Consider the following 22224-nt stretch of genomic DNA (forward strand, 5'->3'; position numbering starts at 1 on the left):
TGAGAACAGAAATTTATTCCAGCGTCTTACCTGTTCTCAAAAGCTTTCAGTCCCAACGTTGGAAAGCTTGCAAACCCACAGCTATCTGCAGCGGTGTAAAACCATTGGAAGAATCCCCACAAGAAACTGAATGAGAAGAATTTCCCCAGTGCTTTCACCTGTTTCCTGCACGATCACGCGAAAGCATGCCCATTAGAACAGGCAAGATCAAATTTCAACAAATCTAATTCACGCTACTAACTTAGCTAGCTTGGCTCCTTCGGGCATGTGGAAACTGTTGATAAGATGAGCAGTTGCAGTGCCACTTGGATATGTCAGTTTGAAATCGATGATCATGATCTACGCGGAGAAAATGTTTATGCAATGTTAGTCATCACGTAACATAAAGACGTAAGAACCTTCAAACCTGTAACAAAAGAAGAAATCAATGTCCATGTTCTGCTCGTTAGAACCGTCAATTTAATTACCTTCCTCAGAGGCACCACTGCCAAGAGCCCCAGAAAACTAACAATGAAGAGGAAGCCGATAATCCAGGACAATGAGGGGTCCTTGTAGTCATCTGCACCAGGGGTGCTCCCCGACTGGATAGCGATGCGTTTGCTCATTCCAAACAAGTAGCTTCCAAAACCTCCTGCTCGAGTCAGATTGGAAACAAGAGAGAAGAATGCGGAGAATGTTCAGGCAATTATTACAATCAAGACCATATCAGTGAATGCAAGAGCAGGGCATGAGCAGCGATTCCAAAACTGTCACGGTGTAAGAGACCAGTTTCACATAAACATCAATTTGGTCTGGCAGATGAGAAAAATTGTAGTCTCTCGATGAGATCAGAAGTGATTCGTGTAGGCGAGAAACGATGAAACAAATTAAACAAGCCGGCTGACGAAAAGAACCTTAGGAAGAAACTAGGATTAGGTACACTTTGCAAACTCTGGCCAAGCACTCTTGTGGTATAATGTCAACGGTTTCAGCTGAACATTTTAGTCCAATTTCAACTTGGAATTGATCCTGGCAAAGCCGGCTATAGTCCAATCTAGGGGTGAGCAAAAAAGACCGCCCGGATCGGGACCGCCCTGAACAGACTGGGACCGATGGTCCGGTTCTCGGTTTTAGGAGGATCCGGTCCGGTTCCCGGTTCCTAAAATTGAAACCGGTGACCGGGCGGTCCGGTTTCAAGTTCTAGGGCCTAGAACCGGACCGGACCGGACCGGTCCTTTTTTTTAAAATTTTTTTAAAAAAAAAAACCTAATGTTTACTTTTTATTTAGGTTTACGTCATTTAGAGTTCGATCTAGAACTACCAATTGAAGAGGCCTCGACTCCGTCAAATTTGTGGTACATCGACCCTTATTTCCTCGATCGCGTCTTCTATCAAAGTGTGTATCCACTTTTCGGAATCGCAGATCGGAAACCCTTAGAATCGCCCGAGAACAGGACCGGACCAACGGTCCGGTCCGGTTCCCGGTTCTGAGGGTGGCCGGTCCGGTCCGCAGTTCCGAAAAGTGGGAACCGGGACCACCGGTCCGGTTCTCAGTTTTTGATGGGAACCGGACCGGACCGGGAACTGCTCATCCCTGGTCCAATATCAGTTTTTAAGAGACATGAAATGGGTGAAATCGAAAAGTCAACAGTACAGTGAAATCTGCGACATAAAATGATCTCCACAGATCACAAGACTAACTGGTTCCCAGCAATACAACATAAGCGTCCGGACTCAACATCTACTCAAAGAAATTGTTTGAGAAAGAACAAAAATGGTCTAAAAACCCACGATTAAGTAGACAAAAGAATTTTTGACCAAAAAAAAAGCAGACAAAAGAATTAAGAGCGTGTTAGTTTTGTTTTCAAGAAGTGCCCAAAAAGAAAAAGAGAAATTTGACACAAAAAGAAAAAAATATATAGACTGAATTTGGCAAGGGAAATAGCAAGAACCAAATCTACCACATTGGCCAAATCTAAGACAGATCACAGAGTAGCTGAGATTTTCCTCAGCAAACTCTCTAAGAACAGCAGACTCCCAGGCCACAAATCATACCAAAAACCAATCTTTCTTTCTCTAATCCAAAGATACAACGTGATACAAGGCACAGAAATCAAAAGGGCAAAAAAAATCATTTGTTAGGGTAAAATGGGCTGGAAGGGGTGGGTCGTTACCGCTAAAGGCGATCCCAGAGGAGGCGACAACACAGGTCTGAATCACAGTGTTCTCTTGCCTCGTGAAGGGGACCTGCAACATCCCGGACTTCTCCAGCACTTTGGTCCAAGTCTTGATGAAGAAGAAGCCCAAGAACCCAGCCGACACGTTCAGGGACGGGATGATCCCAGTCGTCAGGTTGAGCTTCATCACGATGAAGCTGAACAAGATGCTGAGCACGAAGCTCACCATGAAGGCCCTCAACGTCAGTTGCTGCCTCCACGACGGGACCTCCTTGCTCTCGAACACCCTCTCCACAGTCATCATCATCTCTTCCTCCTCTTCCTTCTTGGCATGCCTCTCGTCCTTGGGCTCGTCCTCTGAGCCATACCCATTCTCTACTTTATCCTCTCCACCCATCTGGTGATCTTTTTTCGGCTTTTCCACCAAAAGTTTCCTTTTTTTCTGACAGAGGAGAGGGATCGGAATCTTGGGTTGTGAATCTTCTTCGGAGGGGCTTTCGTGGGTGTGAATCTTTTCTTGTGTGGGTGGATTTATAGTGTAACGACTGGGCTAAACATTCGTGACGAAGTATGAACGGAAGCAAAGGGTGGGATCCAGAGAGAGAGAGAGAGAGAGAGATGGATAGAGTTTTCTTGTTCTTTTTTTTTGGTCGAAGAGATGGATAGAGATTGGCACTGGCTGTTTTGTCGGCCGTGGGAGTCACGGTCAACCTCCAATTCGTTCAAGTCTTTGGATTCTGATTTCCCGTGATATGATATATTTCACTCTTGTGAGGTTTTTCAACCGCTTCTAAATGCGTTCACACTTCCTTTTTCTCCTTCTGCCGTTTCCCTTCCGGTGTATGCACACCGTATTTTTTTTATGCTTGTTAATGACCGCGCAACATACATTTCGGGCAAACCAAATGAATGCGTCGACAGACTGGAATTCACAAACGTTGGATCTGCGCCTGCTTTCCTGTTATTTGCTCGGTTCTCTTTAATTAGGAAAGAAAAGTAAAAGAGGTAACGGCTGGTCCTTAAGCCGTGGTTGACTGTAAAATTCTTGCCATGTGTGCTGCGAATGGTCTCCATGTGAAGTGCTCTCCCCTTACGGAAAATTCAGACTCTTGTGCCCACTTTTCTGCACGCTCCAAAGGAATGCATGTCCCAGAGGCAGAAGGCGTGCAATCAGACCACAAAAAAAGGACCTTTTTTTTATTTTTTGTCTGACAAATTGAACTTTTTGTCATTTCTTTACTTATGCTTTGCTGTCTCTTACAGTACCAATGCATCACGAGGTATCTAAGGCACAGGTTATGCAAAAAGAAAGAAACTTTCCACTCTGATGTTGTTCATGTGAAATCAAAACTGATGTTCTTCATGTGCACAGGTGAAATGGATTTGCTAAATTTTTGCAGTTCGTCTTACGCGAGTCTGGCATTGCGTAAATGGGTTTGGGATTCCGCATATGGAACCGTTTACTTTTTGCAGCTCTCATGCATGTAATCAAAGCGGCCATGGATAGCTCATGAACCCATTCCCAACGAGTTGACCACTAAGAGATGAAGCAAGATGGAACTTTGCAGTGGAATTACAGCTGTAGAGGTGCCAAGGAATCTCGAGAATCTTCAACACAATTTATTCCATTTTTTTTTTTTTGGCCGTATTGTTATTTATTTATTTTGCTTCTGTGATTACTACCGTTATTATTATTCGGCAAAGGCTTCCAAGCAGAAGAAACCGTTTCGAGAGATTACTTAAATGGCTCGCTTCTCTTCTAACCTGCAATGAGTATTCACAATGACAAGCAAACGAGTCCAAAGATGGCGACAACAGCAAGGCTCAGGAAGCTGCATATTTAATGGATGGTTGCTACAAAGAATAGGATAAGAGAGAATGACGCAGATGGTCATTGAATTTTGACCTGATGTGCAACGTGTTCTCTAAACTTTTAATTTATTTAACGTAATCTTTGAGCTTTAACCCAATATGCAATATGGTCCTTGAATTTTTAATTTATTCAACGTGGTCCATGAATGTTTAGTACATGTTCAATTTAGTTCATGAGCTATATAAAAATGTTCAATGTTACTTTTTCATTAATTCAATATCGGGGACAACATTGAACAACTTCACACAATCTAAGGACTGCATTGAGCATGTACCAAAAACCCATTAACCATGTTGAATAAATTAAAAGTTCAGAGATAATATTACATATTGGGCCAAAGTTTAGAAATTACATAACATACTAAGCCAAAGTTCAAGGTTTCCTCGCATCATTAATCAAGGACGTGAAACTTTCCTCCCTTTTAGTTTCCTAGGAGGGGTCTCAAGACCTTAGGCATCTTTTTGGCTGTTCGTGTAAAATTGATATCAGGTAAATATTTTATTTATGGACTTAGGAATATCATTACAGAGACATATCTATGATGGCAATTTTCCCACCTAAGATATCGTGGGTGAAGTGAGCCAGCCAAGATAGCTGCCCATGAAAGAATTTTTTAATATAGACGAATGAGTGGACCGTCATCGAATTTGGACTATTATTCTTGTCAATTCGTATCTTTCTCCTTTAACTTATTCAACAAGGCTACAAATCAACTATTTTATGTGAATGAACAACATGTGGACATGACTTGACACATAAGATGCTAAGAGTTTTTCTCCACAAATTATTGTTCTCGACGTGCCAAATACGATGGCCTTGATTTTGCTAGGCCAGGCTGACGATATTCGAATACAATGTCACCGACAATGATCTTACGAAAGATCCATCCTTTAAAACTCCTTCACTAATATTACTAATCTGTCCATCGAATAATTTATAAAATCATTGTACACGGTTATATGTGTACATTGTTTATCATTTCCAAAGCACCATCTATCTCGCATCACGCTCCATCGGTTACGTTACGGGAAAAAAAAACACTTGTCAAATGCGATTAATGAATTTGGCAGTATCTATTGTTGATGGTGATATTTTCAGGTCCATTTCTCATAAATAAAAATATAAAAACCACGCCGTGAAGAAAGGATCGTTATGAACGTGTTGAAGATAATCAGATATCAATTCGAGGAGGAAGATAAGATGATCCCACAATGCACTGATGAATGGTGGAAGCATGTGATCATGATAGGGACGCTAGTGCCTTTGAAAATTCATCGCCAAAACCGGTGTTATTCAACATCGATTTCATCACAAACGTATTGATTTCACGATTAATGATAGCGCAACATCGTAAATCGTAAAATTTTCATTATAAATATTAGGATGCATATGTGACTTATGCTAGAAAAAATCAACATCGGAGACTTGACGTGATCTCGAGTAATTAATATATCTTAGTTGGCTCATAATTTATAAGCTTAAGCTTTTGAGTGAAGAAGTGTCCAACTAGATATGTTGACTGGCTCGGACTTGATCTTTCTCTTGGAGATCTCCCGGACCCGATCTTGATTAGCTAAGTTTGAATATCTGGATATGTTGCTGGGCTAAATTATTATCGGGTTTCTGCTGCGCGTTCCCAACAGCGGAGGTATTGATTTTCAACAATATCAATCCTTGGTAGCCTTTCTTTGGGTTGCAAATTGTGGACACGAGGTTATCGGATAACGCCACTATAATATTGCGAAACCGAGACGTCAAATAGACGTCACTCTTCGTAGCATTTGGGATGGTGTTCTCCTTCACACCAAAAAAAGAAGAAGAAAAGTCCGGCGAAGGCGCCGTTTTCTCGGAGGGAGAAAGTTGCCCAAATGATTTCAAACCACAAAACAAAAAAAAGTTGCCCAAATTATCCGATTCTAGTTTGACCGGGGATTAACGGGAGGATCCGCTACCCTGCGGTCAGAAAAAGGGTACTATCTAAAACACAGTTGACTTTCATTAGCGCATGCTCAAGCAAGGTTGACTTGAATTCCTAATAAAGGGAATCTGAAGATTCTATGGCTTGTTTTGGGCCCTTTTTTTTTTTAAGGAAAATGTTAGTTATTGATTTTTTCGAGAATTTATCCAAAAAGTCATAAACGTGTTGTGCGTTTTTGGTAATTCTGCTCTAAACCTTTTAATTTTATCAATTCATTCCTAAACTTTTTTTTACTTTTTGTCAATTATTCCATCCGGCCAATTTTGATAGTACATTGCTGACTTGACGACGGCTCTCTCACATAGTACGGCCGACGCCGATGTTGACAAATTTTAATATTATTTTAAATTTTTTGTTAGTTTCCTTTTTTTTCTCTTTTTTCCTTTTTTTTTTTTTTCTTTCATAGGTTTTTTTCCCCAACGGCCGGCGAGGGGCCGCGACATCTTACCAACAGCAAGAATGGCCCTCACCCAAATCTAGGCAAGGCTACCTCAATGCAACCAGCAAGGGCCATGCGACCTTGGCCTAGTGGATGGCAAGGGCCTCACAACCCTTGCCGTTAGCTTAAAAAAAAACATAAAAGAAAAAAAAGAGGAAAAAAATAAAATATTATAGAATATTATTAAAAATTATTTACGTCGGCGCCGATCATGTCACATAGGACGACCGGCGCCCATGTCAGATATTTTTTATCAAAATAAGCTAGATGAACTTAATTAGCAAAAAGTGAAAATGTTTATGACCGAATTGATAAACTTAAAAAGTTTAAACAGAATTCGCATAGGTGCAGTAAGTTTTGGATTTTTTTGACAAACTTTCCTTGATTTTTCTTTTAAAAAAATTTAAATCTCATAGGTTTTTTAATATGTCGTATTATGGAGGGTGGCGCCATCTATACTGACGGCAAAAGAGTACACGCACGTGTACGCAGCCGCGCAACGAATAGAAATTTTATAAAAGAAGACGAAGAATGGATTATTTTCCAATAGCATACACGTGCTTGTTTTTTAGGATGAACAACAGCATATCCTTAAATTATTTGTAATCAGCAAGAATTAACACGTAAAATTACTATGGTATAGTTGGATATTTGTTCGATGGCTAAGGTGAATGCGGCCGCTAATGCCATTCACAGGCCGCCGGCGCAAATGGAACCATAAATTAAGTAGTCGATTGGTACTTACTTCTGTGCAGATAAGAGTATCGACCGTGAAATTTAACAGATGTCATAACTTCTATTACAAATTTAGCTGTCACATGATAGTCGATCGAAGCATCGGCTCACAGCAATACTTAGATAACGCTCGACCAGTTTCTTACTTTCGAGATGCGTCCGCTTTAAATGAAGATATGAAGGCAGCGATTCCCGGCACGGCTACAATTCAGCCACCATACACAAAATGCTAAGCGCTAAGGCATATTCTAGTCACGGTGTCCTTCAAGGACTGAAAAGATATTGTTCCAACGCTCCACTGTACCTTACCTTTGACGAGTTCATTTGAGAAGACATCTTCATCACCACCAGGGAGAAAGTTCAGCAGTAGGAATTTTTTATTTTTTGGTCGAACAGCAGTAGGAACTAGACAATGGCTGAGAAAGATGTTTCGGTAGGGGAAAAGTGTTAAAAAAATCCTAAACCTATTACATTAGTGCCAATTCAGTTCTAAATTTTTTTTTTGTATAAATTCAGTCCTAAACCTTTTGTATTTGTGCTAATTAAGTCCTAAACATTTTATTGATGCTAATTTAGTCATAAACCTTCAGTATTGTTACCAATTCAGTCCTAAATTTTTTTTTATATATTTACCAATTGAGTTAATCCGGCCAATTTTGACCTAAAATCGCCGACGTAGATATCGATTGTCCTACATGGCACGGCTAACGCTAACTTGGACATTTTTTAATATTATTTTAATATTTTAAATAATTTTTAAAGCATTTTTTTGGTTTTTTTTTCAAAATTATTTTTAAAAATTATTTAAAATATTAAAAATATTAAAAAATTTATTCACGTTAGCGCTAACCGTGCCACGTAGGATAATCGACGACCATGCCAGTGATTTCCAATCAAAATTGGCCGAATTGACTCAATTTGCATAAATACAAAATTTTTTAGACTAAATTGGCACTATTGTAAAAGGTTTAGGACTGAATTGGTATTAATAAAAGGCTTACGACTTAAATAGCATAAATACAAAAGGTTTAGGACTGAATTGACACTAATACAATAGATTTATGACTTTTTCGACACTTTTTCCTTTCGGAGGCGATACGGAAGATCGCGGGTCGTCTTGACCTTTCGGAATAGTTTTGGCTCGCTTTGATGACTCCGGTGATTAGTGTTGGATGCCACGAGGTTATGCTTGTGTACTTCTTCTTTATTCGCCTTCTTGGGTCATTTTCTTGATTTTTGCTGGCTGTCCTGCTCATCCAGGCCATTCAGCTCCGCCAATCCCGCGACAAATTCGATACGCATCGCATGTGATTCGCGGGATTCGCCGGTCCAAATGCGTTACAGGTTGTGCAGTACCTTTGCCCCCCCGTGCTAGGGTCCCCGATTGATTGTGCCGTATTTTAACTTATCCGGTGATGGGACTAAGGGAGAAAATTTGAAGCTTCCAAGAGATTTCAATGCAGACAAAAACGTAAGACCTCAAAGTTGAGTGAGATTCTGTGGTGAAGAATGTTTCTACGAGGTATCTTTCGAACGAGGCAGTCCCAAAAAATCCTCCTTTTTCCCAAAGTCGATTGATGGAGACAATCCAGATAGATGATGCAGTCACTATCTTCACCTCGGCTGACATAATTAGGTTTAACTCGAGGGTGCCAAATAAATTAAGGGAGGAGGACAAAATGGAAAATCATGCTTAACTTCACTTTTTGTATACAGAAAATCGAATATTAATGGCAATTAGGGTGTCGATTATTAGAGTCAGCCCACGAGACCCGCCTATGTTCTCGAGTCCCGAAGGAAATTCAAATGGGTTCGGGCCAAAATCTTACATGGAAAAGCCCGGCCCGCCCGTATCGGGCCCTGAGCCTGGATAGTTATAACCTACCTGGTGTAATTCACCTATGAATGCATCCAATCACTATGCAACACCGTCTATGAACAGAGCGATGAGTTTGACCTGTATTCGCATCAAAGTCTAAGAACTGATTTGGCATCAGGATAGTGCTGCTACTTGCACTCCAGTAGTCTGAAAAAACAAAAAAAAGGACATGCGTTTCTTCAGGCAAAATGAAAAAAAATGTACATTGACGCTATGTACAAAAATGGCGAAGCCTGTACAGTCACAAAAATCGAGAAAAATTAACAACAACGACTAAGAAAGCTGAAAAATGAAGTGTACATCGTGTGTTTTCGAGTTATTTTCTTTCATTCAGGTGAGCGCCAAACTAAATTTCCCGATTTCACATCTGTCATTCACGACCGCAACACCCGGGTAGTTCACTAGTGTCTTCTGGACAGGAAAAACTCGTAATCGGGTTGTCGATTCACCATGCTACGACCTCCTTTAGTGACAGCAGCTGTGGCCATCAGCGAAGCCACCTCTTCAAGCGTCCTCAACCGCTCCTTCAGGATCTTAGACGGATCTAAGCTTGAGACTTCCTTTCTCTGGCTTAGTGCAGAGGGCTTCAACTCGAACCAGCACTCACTCTGTTCATATAAATGAAGATCAAATGAAGGTTATAAGGTGTGCCGCTTTGTGCAACATGCTTGAAGCAAGATCTGAATTTCATCTCTCATGGAATCATCAGTTCTTGCCCTCGTTTTTAGACCAATGCTGCTACCTGACCGCTTCTTTTAGCAAAATATATTTGCACAGTCGAAATGTAATGGTCAGAACCCAACATAAAGTATTGTTAGGTTCTCACAGAATCGATGAGGAGATATTTCAGTATACCCCCCTGAGCATGAATAATTAGATGCCTAATTCAGCACCTCCATGCTTGGTCTGAACAAACACAGGGTTAAGCTACGACAAATGGAAATTAATTTTTCCACCATTGGTTTTGTTTTGAAAGCTATTGAGCATGATTTTCTGGATGAATCAAAAAGCGTCGTCAAAGCATCACATCCACACACAATTGGAAACCGAAGGAAGCAGGGGAATATAGTAGTTACGTTACCTGGCAATTGTAACTCTGCAGACCTACTACGGGACATACTACACAAGGGTTCACATTGACAGAATCAAAAGTGGCTTCTCTACAAATCAAGTTCCCAAGCGAGTGGTACGTCAGAAATGCTGCACGGAAATTACCATCAGGAATCCTGTAGATGGGATACCACGCTACTGAGTACCTGAAATGGCAGAGGATATACGCATGATTTAATGATGACAACGTTACATGCTATTAAAACTAAAGATTTAAAACTCTTGAGACAAGGTTTGATTCAATAGATACAAACCATGATCTTGGGTCCAAATCACATAGATTCGCAGAGTCTAGTTTTGAAGGATCTCCATAAACTCCGGAACGAGATGGCCCACAACCTCCAACAAGCTCTTGAATCCTGGAATGAACATTTAAACATTACCATTTTCCAGTAGAGAAGGCCAACCAATTGCGAGTCATGAAATAAGCTAAGAAAATAACCCAAGGCATAAACCTTCACAGGAATGTGGCATGCACTATTTCGATTTTCCTGCTGAGAGTTATTGTAGCAAACAATTCAGGTTCAAATCTTCCAAAGAGAATAGAGCGGCATGTGACCAGTAGACCTGATACTTTTCTAACAAATAAATCTAAGTTCCTCTAACAGTAATACAATACTACTTTTATCCCAATTATCCTGTCAGACGTCGAGAAGTTCTCTTCATCCTACAATCATAGTTCATCCATCCATGTAAACGGATAAAGCCAACAAAATTTACCAGTCACAAGCAAATGGAAAGAAAAAACGAACAAAAAGTAGGCAAAAACGAAACGACTATGCATCTTTCACATCGAACAATATTTGCAAGAACCACAGAATTCACAGTTGACCAAAAACCACGAGACAACATAAATTGAAGCCCCAATGGTAGGTTCATGAGAAAAGAAGACTCAATAACTAATTCTAATTAAAGAAACGAGCAATAAGTTAAAACACCTATCTATGAACTCATGGTTTGTATGATCTTCCAACCGATGACTTCCACCTTACCATGGTGTTATCCTACTGCCGAGCTAAACGGGCCCATTTGATCCAATACCAGGAAGGATAAATTAAATGCCTAGCTCAGCAAAATAAATAAACTTACCTATCATATAAAGGCTGCCTCTGCTGAGGTTGCTCCACCTCAAAATACTCAAAGAGCAGTTCTAAATCCTTAAAGTGCTCATTCTCAGTAGGACTGGACATGTTATTTCCAGAAGAAGGTGAAGATTGACAAGTAGACACCTTGTTTGCACGAAGAAACTTTCCTGCAACTCCATTACGAGCCTGAGGTACTAGTAATGAGAACATGGGAAGGCCACTGAAAACAGATTTTTCAGATCTTTCATTAACCTCCAACTCAGATCGGGGAACCCCATTTATGCTGCGGGCTGATCCGCTGCTGCATTTCTTGAACAGCTGGACAGCTGACAAATAAGGAACAAAATAGGCACGAAACGCAAAACGATCAACACCTATTCTACTTGAGTTAATGTAATCTTCACCCCTAACTTCCAACCCATAACTTGTATGTTTCTTGTACCACTGCCACAGGCATCCCAGAGATACATTGGGTCTCTCATGTTGGCAGAGTAATGAACCAACAACCCGGTCTCTTGGGCAAGTATTACAGCCAGCCGTAACCTGTGATTGGCAAAGAACTGGAGAAGAAAAACATAGCAGCCTCTCAAACTCAGCAATGGGTCCACCAGTTACAAGATGAACAGCTTCTGATGCCAACTGTATCCTATGCACTTCTTGAATAGCCCTTGTTATCTTGTCTAGATGAATCTGAACCACAGAGCTTTTCTGATTTTCTGATTCATCCCTTGAGAAGCTACAAGGCACAACCTCGTGATTCTGCTCCTTAAGCATGCATGATTTCTCATTTGTCAAGGTCTCAACCAGACTTTCATCATCACAGGGAGGATAATTCTCCTTTCTAGACTCCTCGAACCTGCACGTGACTCCTGTTTCAATATCATTTCCATCATTTGAGCCTATTTTATCTTTGGGAAACAGTAGAGTCCTGTCTTCAACAGTTGCATCACAAGAATGACCCAGACAACTCTCAGATCTGATGGGGTCTGTTGATAGAGGATTCTTCATGCGTACAGGCACCCATTTCTGTGTAAAAGATCCAGGGCTACACCTCTGCTTACTACAGTCAGCTACAGAAACTTCTTTTCCTAGCAGAGAAATTTCATCAGCTAAAAGATGGGGAACTGATGCTGAAGATTGAAGCTCAGAATAATTGATATGGTTAGAGCGAGCGCAATATATTGGTAATGAACTATCCTCATATTTTGCATCTTCATTGTCCAGAATAGGAGCAACACTGTAAACGGTCCTTGGCGGTTTCTGAGAGACAGATTTTGATTCAGTCTCCCATTCAGTTTGATCCACTTGAGATGGCACTGTAGTTTTGTTCGTACATGGCCGGATCTTTGTGGAAGCACTTGATTTTTCGAGCTTGGCCTTGTTAGTGAAAGATCCCTTCCTAGAATAGTCATCAGATTCGGTTTTTGAATCTAAGAAACCTTTTCGTTTCAACTTACGTGAGAATTCAGGATGTGGCTGCTGCTTATTTTCGGTTCTAAATTCCATATTCCCCTCAGCAACTCTGCCATTTTGTTTAAGCAACGAAGCCTTTCTCCAGGAAGTGTCAATTTTTGACTCAGTAGAACATAACTTCTTCTTCTCATCCACGCACTCCTGGTCATGTTTCTGCTGTACCTTCTGCCAAACAGGATAACTAGTACCTTTCCCGGCATGTTGATGTGAATTCCCAACACTACCCACTTTACAGGCACTCAAACGGTTTGATTCTAATTCTAATTTATTCACCCTATTATCACAGCAAGGGACGACCAGGGGCATAATGATGCTGCTATCCAAATCCTCATGCCTCTCTGCACAACGACCATGAGAATCTCCTGCATCATTTATCAAGTCACAGTCAGAGGAGCATTCCTTTCTGAAGCTCAATGCTTGAAAATCTGCATCACAGTTTGTTGCTGCTGACTTCATCAGATTCAATCACATGGACTTGAACACTCACATGTTCATTTGAACTGATCAAGGATACATCCAAATCTAAGGAGCCATTTATGCCTGAGAGTCTATCCTAGTTTGTAAGATAAAAAACAGCATCTATTTTTACTGCTTACCTCTTCCAGATAAAAGCAAAAAGTTCTGTATCATTACCTTTGAATTCATGCCCATTGTTCTCCCCATGGGTATTCTGAACAAAAGGACCGGCAGCCGTATTTGATGTGTCTCTTCCATAAGAATTAGAGATGCTCGTCTGTGGTGTTTCAGAGCAGTCGATGCCTTCACTCTTATCATCATCAGCACAATTTTCAGGGACTCTAGCAGCTTTAAGCTGAAGTTCTGAACCAGTCCCACATGGAACTGTGCCTTCACTATCAACCTCATTTTTCATACCATAGGTTCTGGATATTGAGCTTCCATGGTCAAAATCCTCAGCTAAAACTTCCAATTCCCTCAAACCACCATTAAATGGAGGCCTTTTCCTTTGTTTCCCTTTTCTTCTTGCTTTATTTCTCGAAATTTTGCTCGTAGCCTTGTCAGCCTTGACTCCATCAGTAAGCTCTGCAGTGGAATCATTTGCACAAGGGTCTCCTTGAAGCAAACGAGGATCACAATTGGAGGTTGAAGAATTTAGACCATAGTTACAGCCAGAATATTCAGCCTTGTTTGGCAAGGCCTTTTTATGAGATTGGCATCTCGCATCTGATTGAATAGACTTTCTCGCTGTACTCGAGTGCATTAAGAGAGACCCACCACCTTGAGGCCCTTTGTGTGCTTTTCGTCGATTATGATTAGTAGCATTAATAGCTGGGCTAAATATTGGGTGCAGTCTATCCACGTTTATGTGACCAAAAAGCAGGTGGCCTCTCTGTTCAGGATATTGAAGAGGTACAGTGACAACTCTCCAAGTTCCATCAGATTCAACGGTAAGGAAGGTCAACACGGTATACCTGACAAACTCAGATAAAGAATGATCACTTGCAAATACAGAACATGAAGAAAACAAAAACTGAATATAATGAAATGAAGTGTAGTTTATGATATAAACAATGGACAACAAATGGTGCAAAAGCTTAATAATCTTAACTACAACAATTGCTTCAAATTACGTTCTTTCTGCACTCTTAATGGTTCAAGAGAAACAGTGATGAACTGAAAGTGGCTCCTTACCTATGATTGGAGATCCCCAAAAAGACAGATCGTGCCTGGTCCTGATGTGGAGGACAAATGAGAAACAAATTAGCAAAATGTTCATCAAGCAAAAGCTCAACAAAATTACTTGGCTTGAGTTAATGAATGACCTCTGAATTTCTGTAATTATTCCCATATGGAGATTTCATCAGCAAGGAAGCATTCCCACTGTCAGAGACAATCTGAACATGGCCATGGGACTTTTGAAGAACGCCATGCATCTTTTCTTGATCCTGTAGAAGCCACTAGCAATTAAAATGATGCTGCCAGGAAAATATTAAAGCCTCTGACGATGCTTCACTTGAACACCCTAGTTCTCAAACATACAAACTTTCAACGTCAAGAGGCATTAAGAGATCTAGCAGAAGAACACAAATTCTTTGCCTGGAGGAAGTCTATTCTATCTATAGACATGCTGAATTCCACAAGTAGAAACTTTTGCAAGGAAGATACGACATATGAGCAACATCACTAAGAGCAAGGATTTTAGCATGGTCATTAATTTATGTAGTTAAGCAACAGCTGCAGAATGTGGACAATGAGATCACCAGTGGTGGAACAATTAGAAAGAGGCATAACAGAACAATCATTTAACCATTATTTGTACGACACAAAAGCTTTCTCTGTCCAATCTCTAAGGTTTGGCATATTGATGGAAGGATAGAAGCAACCGATTGAATGATAGTCTTCATTCCTCCTTTTAAATGTAAGAGATGTTATAATCGCAATAATCCATACATTAATGACATGCGAACAAATCATATGCAGAAGTTTTAACATGAAATTGACCAACGAAACAGACGGTGATCCAAAATGTCATCAGAAAAATAAAAGTAACGGCCTCAACCTCCGAAACTCATTTGTGCTTCATGCTAACATGTTAAACATGCTGATACATATACTACACAAATGCAGCAAAAAATGTTCATCTAAAAACTTACATACACTCAGAAAGCAAATGGCATTACCTTTAGATGCCAAGTTTCTAACAGAAACTACAAAGCTGTCAGCCACAGACCATCAAGCAAATCATTTCACTCTGCCTAACACGTCTAGTTAAGTTTATGATGCATACTTATGCCAAGATCATATGCAGTGGTTCCATTGGTATTGCCATACAAATTTTTCCTTTTTATCTGAGGAAAAGAAGAAAATCGAGCTCCACAAAACCCATAAAAATTTTACCTTTCACTTGAGACAGCGAAAGGAATGACATTCCCCACGACTCTTGAAACCAGATTCCAACCACAAGCAGAAAAGAAAGAAGCAATCAAACCATGACCAAACACTTACCCCAGTAATCAATACAGAAGATCTTTAATCAACACTGTCTCGAAAAGGAGTTTCTGCTTGCCAATCTTTCATCTTAAAGATAACGAGCCCATTGACTAAATTAGACTAAAGGGACTGGAAAAGAGGAAAAAGAAATGTAAAATGGGTGGAGCCCATTTTTATCTTGCATTTGCTAAAAGAAGAGATTCCCACCAAATTTAGGTGTGAGGCTCAGATTTTCGGTACGATCACCACCGCTATATATATTCCGATCGCCACTCACGTTCCAAATTTAGATGCCCATTGAACTCAAGATACTGTCCAGTCAATGCCAGGCAGTAATTGATCTCGAACATAGATCCTAAATAGAGGCGACGGATTGTCTGTGCAAGGGTTAAGCTGATAAAATAATCATTCGCACATTAAAGAGAACAAAACAGCAACGAGGATCGGGAAGAAGTGAAGGTTGGTCTCAAGAAGACTAATTTATCGCTGCATTCACACCTAAAAGAGCCAGAAACATTCATTCAGCTAATACGCAATTGATTCTGCACAGAGAGAGAGAGAGCGAGCGCAAGCTAACCATGAGGCAGGCTCTCGGAAGAAGAAGAAAAACCGAAGCCGCTTCAATTACCGACACGCGCACACACCCTCTATCAAATCCTCCGTGAGGCCATAAGTGCGACGCGAGGGAACATCGACCATCAATCTTTATGCGATATCTTTTGGTCCACTCTCAGTCGCTTTGGGCTCCGGGCATTTGCCTTTTTTCTACTCTCATTCTTCTTGGTTCTTTTCTGGCTTTTGCGAACGGCGATGGGAGGAAACCTTAGTAGTGGATCAGTGGATACGGAAGCGACAGGAAAAAGGTTGGTTTGATATGAAACGTGAGTGTAGGATTCGCCGAACAGACGAGGAGGGTTAATATGGTCACGACAATGACCGATGTCCAACCTCGTAGACATGGAAGGCGCTGTACACGCAGAGAGAGAGAGAGAGAGAGAGAGAGAGCATGAGATCAAACAAAAAGATCACAACGTTAATGTCACATTGTCCCAATGAAGCAACTTGATTAGCAAAGTTAAGATCCGCCTAAAGCATCCTTCTTAAGATGGATCTTCGAAATACAAATTCGTTTTCAACCCCCGATTCATTTGAAAGATCTTCGGGCACAATGCGTTTAAGATGAAAAAGTTAGAAAATGATCGAATATCTCATCGTCTTGATATAATATCCATAATGAAGTAATATTTTTTTGAAAGAAGACTAAGATGGATGAATTTCTTTCAGTAGTCACTTATCATATCTATGAATCTCTATGCCAAAACCTATAGAAAATACATGTGATTTTAAAATCATATTACAATTGTGTCAATTCGACCATAATTTTTTTTTCAATTAAGTATTAAAAATTTTACAATTATGCTAATTCAATCCATTTGGCCAGTCGGCAATTATGTAGCAAATTTTTAATAGTATTTAAATAAATCTTTTTTAAATAATTTTTGGTGTCTTTTTTTTATTTGTTTTTATTTTAGGGTTTGAATTTGGCGGCCCATCGACCGAGGGTCGTGAGCGAGCCCTCGCCCAAGGGCTGGCGGAGGTCGTCGGCCCTCGGCCAGCAACTTCCTGCCAGTCCAAACCCTAAAAAGAAGAACATAAAAAAAGATAGAAAATTTATTAAAAAATCAAAAATATTGATATATCATTAAAAATTTGCCACTCGGCGCCAATCGCCCAAATGGACTAAATTAACACAATTACAAAAATTTTATGACTCAATTCGCAAAAAAAAAGTTTAATACGAGATTGGCATAATTACAATAGGTTTATGAATTTTTTTTTTATAATTTTTGATTGAGTCCTCTTTTTATCAAGAATTAGCAATGTTGGTTATTCTTTCGGCCCAAGAAAAGCCCATTGTCCATGTCAACCAAACGGGCCTTTCTTCATGCAAAGACGATATTGGGCTCCGATCATAGATATTGTTTGAGGCCCAAAAATAACCAATGAAGGCCCATCACACGGTACATGGAGAGAGAGAACAAGAGATTTTTTTTTTTTGGTCGAAAGAGGACATGAGATCACAACCCAGATCTTTTACGTGTTATGTCATATTGTCCCAATGAAGACGCTCGACTACCAAGGTGAGATCCGCCTAAAGCATCCTTCTTAAAATGGATTTGCAAAATAGGAATTCATATTGAACCCTCGATTCGATTCGTTTGAAAGTTTCTCATGCACCATGCTGCTAGGATGAAAAAGTTCGAGACCAATCATGTATCTCATTGTGCTAATGTAACCTCGACGATAAAGTAATATTTTTTTCGAAAGAAGATTATGATGGATGAATTTCCTCCATTAGACATCTCTCATATCTATGAAACTCTATGCCAAAACCTGCGGACAATACATGAGATTCAGTCCTCTTTTTATCAAGAAGTCAGCTGTTTCGGTTATTCTTTGGGCCCACGAAAAGCCCACTGTCCATCCCAACCGAACGGGCCTTTCGTCATGCAACGATGAATTGGGCTTAGACATTGATATCGGTTGAGGCCCAAAACATTGAAATGAAGGCCCATTCACAAAGTGCCAACTCCAAACCTACCCTGCCCGACAATTTGGCGTATTAAACCGACTTGATACCTAATACACTCTCGTTCATATGCACCCAACACTTAAAAATTTATAAAAAGATCTTATTTTGTAGGCCATGACTTAGACTAATAATGTAGCATTGACCGCTTAAAAAATTACATGATTAGCTGACAATTTTGTGGCGGAGGGTGCTCGTGCCAATACCGATGAGATCTTTTGTATTCTTATGAGATAAAAGTATAAAAAAAAAAAAAACTTAAGAGTATGATAATTCATAAATTGTGCGGGGTTCTGAAATTACGCCCTACCACGAGCCCCTTCTAGTATAGTCCTCGTTGACGTATACTTTTCTCTCACGTTGGATAAGAGCTATCGTCGGGTCCATCGCCGGTATAAAAACATTCTTATACATTTATCGTTAGACAAGCGACACGTGCGTTTAGAGTTAATTCTGTAATCGAGTTACTTTATATGTCAATCATTTAATGGTGAATGCATAACATATTTTTCACATTGACAAAGGTGCAGGATAATAAATACATGTTTTTTTTTTTTTTACTAAGCCCATCACTTGGGGTTTGTTTTTTTTTTAGGGGTTGGCCCAAGAAGGAATTTTGCAACCGTGTGTGGGAGGATGTATCTAATGCTACTGCCCATGCAGGCACGTGCCAAGATTTGGACCCTGTAATAAACCGTGGCTGTTCTTAAAAGTTTCTTGCTGGTCTTCTGTCAATGACGCCCCCCCACCATCGGCAAGAACTGCACATGTGGGTGTGCATTGACACCAGCATAACGCTACGGCCGGTTGGCCAGGACCATGGAAAGTAGATCCGCCTAACGGGGTGGATCGAAGTTCCTAGTCCGGCAGGAAATAGTCCAATTCATATAAATTATTTAATCTGTTTTGGTCCATTTTTCAGGAAAATGCGGATCTAATCACTCGTATCCAACCCATACCGAAAATCGAGATGAGAGTGAGAAGCGAGTGAGCCTGAGATCCAGTAAAAACGAGAGAAATAATAAAGAGAGGATCATAGAGATTGATTGGGGTACGTAAATTTAAACTCCTTTATCATCGATTTATTATATATAATTAATTTATATAATAACTTTAACTTATTATACGTTGGTTGAGAAATGAATTCGTGGTCCATTTTGATTCGCCAGTCGATAAATAATCATCCGACAATATGCTGACGTCCACACGAGTTGGGTGCGCGCCGGTCCAGTCAAAATCTCCCAGGTTCGTGACGGGGACCCCAAGTTGAATGGCCACCCTTTCTTGACTTTTGATTGCAAAACAGTTGTGACCTGTGAGTGTGAGGTGAGAGAAACAAACAACACTTGGAAAAAAAAATTGAAAATGGCCTTCTGGTTTCTCGAGAGCTAAAAGGAAGACGATGAGAAGCTGCCGAGATAGCCTGATCCACATTCATATCAATCAGTAGGGACAGAAGACGGATAACAGATTATAATTTCTTATAATTTTTCGTACGAGAGTTGTAACGCGTCGAATTTTAAAGGCCGTATGATCGACCGATGTGACGCGACCGGTGATCGAGGGAGGATCCATTTATCCTGAGCGTGCTTGGGAAGCACTCCTGATCCCGGTAGCTTTCGCTTCTCCGTGTTCGCACGCGGATACAGTTATGCGGAGAGTGAATGAGAAAGAGGGTCGAAATTTCTGCCGCCGGGCATATCTTATTTTAAACGCTGTCTGCGTTTATTCCTGCTTGGAAGCTTTTGCATCTCTTTTCTATGGTCGTCACATTTCCCTACTCTCTCTCTCTCTCTCTCTCTCGCTCTCTCTATCTGTGACCAACACCAGGAAGATAGTGCGTCTGAAGAACAGTGGAGAAGCAAATTTCAAACATGAAGGACCAGTACAGAGATCGTCCTGGTGGGAGTCCATTGATGAAGTCGTGCGAGACAACTCCAGAGAGACCCGTCTCTCTGTCTGAACATCTCAGCTCAACCCAGAGCCCTTCTTCTTCGGATGGCTCTCGCTCTCCCACCCCTTCCTTCGACGCCAGTATGCTCTCTCTCTCTCTCTCTCTCTCTCTGGAATTTGTTCCAGATCTTGGTTTACTCATCTCAAATTTTGGCAGAAATGGTGCAGAATTAGTTCATAGGGAAAAGGGAGAAAGATTGGTCAAATGGGTTGGTTCTGGGACTGTTTTGCGTGTTCATGGGAGATTGGTTGTGCTTAGTTCGCTTCTTTCAGCGATTCCTGTTGCGTATGTACTTATCTTGATAGATTGTTTGAACCAGCAGGTCGCTTGGGAGACTGATTTTTTTTTTATACCCAACACGTTTCCCTGAATCAGAAATATTTCCCACTTCGAAAGATTGATTTTTGTTGCTTCGGAACTGATGCGACAAATTTTCTTTCTCCAGTTGCAGATGAAGAGGACTCCAAGAAGGGCACCACCAAGCAGTTGGGGAGAAAACACAGCAGCTTCGCATACAGAGTGGTAGATCATGGTAAGTAATCATCTTGAAGCTGTGGTTTTCTCTCTTGGCATTTGATTGTCATAGTCTTATTGTAATGAGTCTAGCAGTTCAAATAGAAGGCACTGAGGTGATTTGTGGGTGAGAAATTCTGAGTAAAGAGTGTTCATGTGGGGAAATTCGCAGTGAAGCTCGGGGCTAAGCTGTCCGAAACCGTGAAGGGGAAGCTGAGCTTGGGAGCCAAAGTGATCCAAGAAGGCGGGAGGGAGAACATCTTCAAGCATATCTTCGGCATGAGCGAGACCGAGAAGTTCTTGAAGGCCTCACAGTGCTATTTATCCACATCATCTGGTCCAATAGGAGGACTTCTCTTCATGTCCACTGAGAAAGTTGCCTTCTGCAGTGACCGATCCATAGATTTCCCTTCCCCTACTGGAGAACTAGTCAAAGCACCTTACAAGGTGAGCTTTTTTCATGTCAAATTATGTGATGGATCTGATCAGTGCAAGCGTGTTTACTGAGAAATGATTTCTTTCGATTCCTCAACAGGTTTTGATACCGACAGGGAAGATTAAATCGGCGAATGAGAGCGAGAATGTGGACAAGCCGGCACAGAAGTACGTGCAGATTGTAACCGAAGATGACTACGAGTTTTGGTTCATGGGGTTTCTCAGATATGAGAAGGCCTTCAAGAATCTCGAGAAAGCCCTTTCTGTGGCCAGAGAAGCGAAAGCCTCGTCGTGAAGTTTAGTATTGTCTTCTGTCCTTTGGGTGCCCAAAGCCTTGTGAAGTTAGTTGAAGTAAGGAAAGACTCTTTGTAGGTAGTGAATTGTGTGTTTATTGGTTGGCAGAGCAGAGGAATATGCTCTGCAGGTAACACTTTGGATTTTGTCTGGTGCTTGCAATTTCAAAATGACCAGAAAGGAGTCCATGCTTGTAGCTCTTCATGTTCAATTATCACTTGCAACTACTCTAGGTGGTGTCTCTTTCTACTAGTAAAGCAAATGGTAACATTGACGAAAACTCTTCACATGAAAGATCCCAGCAACCTCCCGACCCGCGATAGAATCAGTAACCAGACATTAATCTCTGGTGACAGTGAGAACTAAGATATCTGAGAAACGACTTTCAGCTACTTCACCCGATAAACGGAACGCGAGTTCGAAATTTGTCGCAAAATTGTTTCGATGTCAAAGCTTGTTGCTGGACCATTGAATCCCAAGAGCATTTCCTGGACAAACCAGCATAAATCAAACTACTTTTTTAATGTAGATGGTACAACAAGCAGACAGAAGTTTTAAACAAAGCAGGAGAGGGTACAAACTTTATTGATCAAGAAGCTTTTGCAAAATGATTGTTCAAGTACCCAACCATCATCAACAAGCTAAATGATGGTTGAGTAATTAAACCATTGGGGCCATCTATGTTCTGAATGTTATATACTACTGGCAAAATAAAAAAAAAAAAAATCTGAAAGTGTAACGAGCCCAATAGCGGCGGATTA

At 40.7% G+C, this 22224-nt stretch overlaps 4 protein-coding genes across 13 annotated transcripts in view; 1 reads left to right on the forward strand and 3 right to left on the reverse strand.

Annotated features, from left to right (window-relative positions):
- LOC125312495 (probable metal-nicotianamine transporter YSL5) overlaps nt 1-2633 on the reverse strand; it is a 28497-nt gene extending 25864 nt beyond the window's left edge. The window contains exon 1 of the mRNA XM_048282368.1: nt 2525-2633. Within this exon, the coding sequence (XP_048138325.1) occupies nt 2525-2553 (29 nt within the window). The 5' untranslated portion in view covers nt 2554-2633. The remainder of the gene's footprint in view (nt 1-2524) is intronic.
- The window catches only part of LOC115757245 (probable metal-nicotianamine transporter YSL7), a 28540-nt gene extending 25901 nt beyond the window's left edge, over nt 1-2639 (reverse strand). For 2 of the 3 annotated variants that reach the window (XR_007199243.1, XM_048282378.1), the window contains exons 1-4: nt 2154-2553; nt 468-631; nt 242-339; nt 31-165 (exon numbers count right to left, since the gene is read on the reverse strand). Coding sequence is in view for 2 of the 3 variants with exons in the window: in XM_048282378.1 (XP_048138335.1) it covers nt 31-165; nt 242-339; nt 468-631; nt 2154-2553 (797 nt within the window). In the remaining variant the exon portion in view is untranslated. Of the gene's footprint in view, nt 1-30; nt 166-241; nt 340-467; nt 632-2153 lie in introns of all 3 variants that reach the window. The other variant, XM_048282382.1, reaches the window with a different exon arrangement.
- Nucleotides 2640-7600: 4961 nt separating this feature from the next.
- Nucleotides 7601-21659, forward strand: LOC115757252 (putative GEM-like protein 8). Of its 3 annotated transcripts, none has more exons than XM_048282609.1 (5): nt 7601-7608; nt 20117-20301; nt 20667-20753; nt 20907-21181; nt 21270-21659. In XM_048282609.1, the coding sequence occupies exons 2-5, from the start codon at nt 20142-20144 to the stop codon at nt 21462-21464; spliced, it is 717 nt and encodes a 238-aa protein (XP_048138566.1). In that variant the 5' UTR covers nt 7601-7608; nt 20117-20141; the 3' UTR covers nt 21465-21659. The 3 variants fall into 3 exon arrangements, with proteins under 3 accessions (XP_048138566.1, XP_048138569.1, XP_030553271.1); XM_048282612.1 differs by lacking the exon at nt 7601-7608 and adding an exon at nt 19784-19795; XM_030697411.2 differs by lacking the exon at nt 7601-7608 and adding an exon at nt 19879-19984.
- On the reverse strand, nt 9374-16574 carry LOC115757248. Of its 6 annotated transcripts, XM_048282320.1 has the most exons (10): nt 15885-16243; nt 15682-15764; nt 14735-15438; nt 14510-14632; nt 14379-14419; nt 13362-14158; nt 11260-13090; nt 10425-10529; nt 10142-10316; nt 9374-9668 (listed from the first exon to the last, which is right to left on the reverse strand). In XM_048282320.1, the coding sequence occupies exons 3-10, from the start codon at nt 14747-14749 to the stop codon at nt 9462-9464; spliced, it is 3294 nt and encodes a 1097-aa protein (XP_048138277.1). In that variant the 5' UTR covers nt 14750-15438; nt 15682-15764; nt 15885-16243; the 3' UTR covers nt 9374-9461. The 6 variants fall into 6 exon arrangements, with proteins under 6 accessions (XP_048138277.1, XP_030553257.1, XP_048138272.1 ...); XM_030697397.2 differs by adding an exon at nt 16255-16574 and having other exon boundaries at nt 14735-16054; XM_048282315.1 differs by having other exon boundaries at nt 14735-15764.
- Nucleotides 21660-22224: the final 565 nt, after the last annotated feature.

This window comes from Rhodamnia argentea, chromosome 1, assembly GCF_020921035.1.
Source record: "Rhodamnia argentea isolate NSW1041297 chromosome 1, ASM2092103v1, whole genome shotgun sequence".
Lineage (NCBI taxonomy): Eukaryota > Viridiplantae > Streptophyta > Magnoliopsida > Myrtales > Myrtaceae > Rhodamnia > Rhodamnia argentea.

Bases quoted from the DNA above. Each gene is read 5' to 3' on its own strand.
- LOC115757248 (XM_030697397.2), bottom strand. The intron at 14,159-14,378 runs GTAAGGAGCCAC...TGAGTTTGTCAG, and splicing joins TTGGGGATCTCCAATCATAG to GTATACCGTGTTGACCTTCC. The intron at 13,091-13,361 runs GTAATGATACAG...TAAATGATGCAG, and splicing joins CAATGGGCATGAATTCAAAG to GAGATTCTCATGGTCGTTGT.
- LOC115757252 (XM_048282609.1), top strand. From the start codon at position 20,142: ATGAAGGACCAGTACAGAGATCGTCCTGGTGGGAGTCCATTGATGAAG. The intron at 20,302-20,666 runs GTATGCTCTCTC...TTCTTTCTCCAG, and splicing joins CACCCCTTCCTTCGACGCCA to TTGCAGATGAAGAGGACTCC. The intron at 21,182-21,269 runs GTGAGCTTTTTT...ATTCCTCAACAG, and splicing joins TAGTCAAAGCACCTTACAAG to GTTTTGATACCGACAGGGAA.